Source organism: Eimeria tenella, genomic scaffold (genome assembly GCF_000499545.2).
Source record: "Eimeria tenella Houghton genomic scaffold, Eth_scaff1119, whole genome shotgun sequence".
NCBI lineage: Eukaryota > Apicomplexa > Conoidasida > Eucoccidiorida > Eimeriidae > Eimeria > Eimeria tenella.
In genome coordinates, this window is record NW_013543591.1 from 1 (window position 1) to 4,151 (window position 4,151).

Here is a 4,151-nt window from a genome sequence, read left to right on the forward strand (position 1 = left end):
TGCTGCTAGTGTTGCTGCTGCTCTTGGTCCGGCTCGGCCTGGGGAAGTCAGGGCCCTGTACATCACCCGCCGCGGGGTGGTTGCTGCTGCCGCTGGTCCAGTAGCAGCAACAGCAGCAGGAGCAGCAGCAGGAGCAGCAGCAGGTCTTAAGCCCTGCAGCGGCAAAAGCCCATGAGGCCGACGGCCTGGGGTTCTCGCAAACAGCCACGCCAACGTTGCGGGCGGCCGCTGCTGCTGCTGCTGCTGCTGCTGTTGTTGTTGCTGCTGCTCCTGTTGTTGCTGCTGCTGTTGTTGCTGCTGCTGCTCTTGTTGCTGCTGCTGCTGGTCTTGCTGCTGCTGCAGCTGGTGCTGCTGCTGCTGGGGCATATGGGACGCCTTGGGCCCCGTGGGGTCCTCTGAGACCTCACTGCTGCTGCAGACTTGCTGCTGCATCTCATACAGATTTGCTGCTGAGGGAAGCGGCGACATGGTGGATGTGTCGCTCACAGATGGAGAGGATAAGTCTGGAGCAGAAGCAGCAGCAGCTGCTGCTGCAGCAGCTGCTGCTGGTGTTGACGCTGGCGTTGATGTTGGGGTTGAGGACGGCGTAGGTGGCGGTGTGTCTCCAGCTGCTGCCACTGCGGGAACTGTAGGTGCTGCTGCTGCTGCTGCTGCTGCTTCATCTCCTGCTGCTGCTGCTGGTGCAGGCGACAGTGCGGCAGAGCTGCCCCTAGACACCACGGGAGGCGCCTTGGAGCCCCCAGCAGCAGCAGCAGCAGCAGCAGGGGTAGCAGCAGCAGCAGGCTGTGTGGGGCCCCCAGGAATAGCAAGAGCATCTGCTGCTGCTCTTGTGGGAAGGGTCTTGAGGGTCCCTGTCCTGCGAGCAGCAGCAGCAGCAGTAGCAGGTGAAGTTGCTGCTTGCTGCTGCTTCTTCAGCTCTCTCTCTCGCTTTGCAGCCTCTTTCTCCTGAGCGCAAACCACAAACCCTAAACCTTAAACCCTAAACCCTAAACCACAGATCCTTAGCCTCAAGCGGCTTTCCCTGTACTCCCTCTCCCAGGCACTAGGCGCCCCAGCAGCAGCAGCAGCTGCTGTTGCTGCAAGCCCCACTGCTGCTGCTATTCCCGCTGCTACTCCTGCTGCTACTCCTGCTGCTACTCCTGCTGCTGCTCCCGCTGCAGCTGCTCCTCCCGCTGCTGCTGTTATCCCGTTGCTGCTGCCACTCCCGCTGCAGCAGCCACTCCCCCTGCTACTACTACTACTACTACTACTACTACAACTACAACAACAACAACAACAACAACAACAACTACTACTACTACTACTACTATTACTGGTGCTGGTGCTGGTGCTGCTGCTGCTGCTGCGCACCTTGGCTTCCTTCAGTTCCTTGGCAGTCTGCTCGAAAAGAGTGTAGAATTTGCCAAACCACTTTAAAGGCTGCGGCCACACGCAGTCAGTTTTGCTGAGGCCCAGCAGCAGCCGCAGCTGCTCTTGCTGCTGTTCATTTGCTGCTATTTCCTCCCGCAGACCAGCCACCACGCCCTCCGTGTCCTGCAGCAGCAGCAGCAGCAGCAGTGAAAGCGAGGACTGCAGCAGCTAAAGGAGCAGAGATACAAGCGCCGCAAGCGCAGCAGCAGCAAGAGACCCAGCAGCAGCAGAAGTAGCAGCAACAGCAGCAGCAAAAGCACCCTCAGCAGCGAAATTCCCCAGCAGCAGCAGCTGCAGCAGCAGCAGCAGCAGACCTCGACCCATTTGAGCATGGCTTCTGCAGCAGCTCCTAAAAGGTCCTTTTTTGCATTTATGTTTTTCTTCCAAAAAGAAAGACGAGATTCTATTGAAGACAAATTCGCCAGTTCCGCCACCTCCATCTGCGAATAAATAAACAAACAAACAAAAAATAAATAAATAAATATATAATAGATAATGAAGAAGTATATGATTAAATAAAAGGCTGGATTTGGGGGGAATGCAAAAAAGAGAAGAAGAAAAAGGGGGAAAATGCAGAGAGCCAAATTGGTAAACCAGGAGGCAAAAGAGAAACAAAAAAGGAATTAAAAAGATATTAAAAAGAAATCCAAAAAGGATTAAAAAGAAATAAAAAGAAATAAAAAATGAAGAGGAGAAAAGACAAAAAGGAGACATATGAGAGACATAACGAAGATAAAAGAAAGACAAAAAAGGGACAAAAGAAAGGAAAAGAGGCGACAAAAAAGACAAAATAGAAACAAAAAGGAGACAAGCATGAGGTTAAAAAAAGAGATTACAGAGAGATAAAAGGGACAGAAAAGAGAGAGAAAAATGATGGAAAAAGGAAATTAAAAGGAGACAAAAAAGAGACGAGAGAAGAACAAAGACGGGGCAAAACTGAGTCAAAAACGAGAAAAAAAGGAAAGAAAAAAAGAAAACCAGAAGAGACACAAAAAAGGGGCGAAAAGAAAACGAACCGGGAACAAAAACAAGGCAGAGAAGAACCAAAAAGGCACCAAAAAAGAATCCAAAAAAGGCGCAAAAAGAGTTGAAAATACTTTAAAATATTAGAATTAATTATAGAAGGCCAGACGGAGTGAAAAGAAGCCAAAAAAGAACAAAAAACGCGGAAAAGGAATTCAAAAAAAAGCGGAAAAAGATTCAAAAAAGCAAAAAGCAAAACTGACCCCTTTGGCTGCGTCTACAAGTTGAAGCCCTCGAAGTTCTTCGATGGCGAATTCGTTTTGTTCGCAAACAGTTTCGACGAGAAGTCTGCGAGCAGCGAAGGTAGCAACAGCCCGAACAAGCAGCTCCAAGCGCGAAATAAACCCAAAATAAACGCCAAATTAAACGCAAATAAACGATACATAAACAATAAATAAGCAGTAAATAAACAAAATAAGGCAAACACAGACAGAAAAAGCGAAAAAGCGGAAGAGGAATGGCGAAGCTGCGGTGAGCACCGGGAGCGCGAAAGTGGAAAAAAGTTTGAATTTTGGGAAAAACGTTAGGAAAAGGTGGATTTTTTGCGAAAAGGATCAAAAACGAAGAACTGCAGAAGTGTGGGGCCTCCGAAGTGGAAAAGTTTGAAAAAAGGGGGAAAAAGGGTGCAGATTTGCCTGAAGAGGTTGGTGGAGCGGTCGCGGCTGGTGCAAGCAGCAAGCTGATCTGCAAAGTCCTTGAACTTGAAACCCAAAGCTTCTTTCTTTCCCCGATTAACAGCATTTCCGAGCCGCAGCACAGCCTGCAGCAAAGCCCGGAAGCTGCTGCTCACCACCACTGCAGCAAGAGCAGCAACAGCCCCGAAATACACTCCCAGCGCAGCAGCCTTCGCCGCCAGCTCCTCCTCCACGCACAAACGGCTGCGCACACACCAGCAGCAGCAGCAGCTGATGCAGCAGAAGCAGCAGCAGCAAAGGAAGCAACAGCAGCAAAGGCAGCAGCAGCAGCAGCAGTAAAGGCAGCAGCAGCAGCAGCAGCAAAGGCAGCAGCAACGAAGGCTGCTGCTGCAGAACCCAAGAAGAGAAGATAAAAGGAAATAAAGAAGCAAGTAAGAGATAATAAAACAGCAAATTAAAAGAGCCAAGAAGAGCTAATTAATGCAGGAAAATGAGGATACTGGAAGAGAAGAAAGAGAACAAAAAAGAAAAAGAAAAAAGAAAGAGAAAAGTTTGTGACGGACTCGATGTGGAATTTGAGTCTGTCGCAGCAAAGAGGAACCTTTTTGAGGAGCCAGAAGTAGAGCTGGTCTGCTGCTGGCATTGCTGCTGCTTCTGCTGCAGTTTTGCTGCTGAAAGCTGCTGCTGCTTCTGCTTCGGGCCAGTACAGCACCAGGCTTTCAGCTAGCGGCCCTTCTATGGCTAGCTGCCCCCCCTGCAGCAGCTGCTCAGCCAGCTGTTCGAAGTCTTCTTGGCTAGCTAGCTTATATCTCTTGAGGCAGATTTCTACATTTTGGCTGGACTTCGGGTCCAGTACCCCTTTGCGTTTCCCGCGCCCGGGGGGCCCTCCGGGGGCCCCGAAGGGGGCCCCCGGGGGGCCCCCCTTTGGGGCCCCTGGGGCCCCCCACGCCCCAAGGGCCCCCCCACCCTCTCCCCCTTTTTCGTTGTTTTCCACTTCTTTGTAAAACAAAGAAAAGACTCGGCTGTAGTCCACGTTGTATTCAAATGTTGTTTGGTGCTGCGGGGCCCCAGCAGCAGCGCCTG

General features: G+C 50.9%; 1 protein-coding gene across 1 annotated transcript; it reads right to left on the reverse strand.

Annotated features, from left to right (window-relative positions):
- Nucleotides 1-5: 5 nt before the first annotated feature.
- ETH_00027580 (uncharacterized protein) lies at nucleotides 6-4,064 on the reverse strand (the record flags this gene model as incomplete). Its single annotated transcript, XM_013378873.1, has 7 exons — nucleotides 6-38; nucleotides 67-945; nucleotides 1,351-1,533; nucleotides 1,725-1,850; nucleotides 2,637-2,721; nucleotides 3,003-3,311; nucleotides 3,632-4,064. Coding segments are annotated over 7 exons (2,048 nt in total), but the record flags the coding sequence as incomplete, so codon positions are not given.
- Nucleotides 4,065-4,151: the final 87 nt, after the last annotated feature.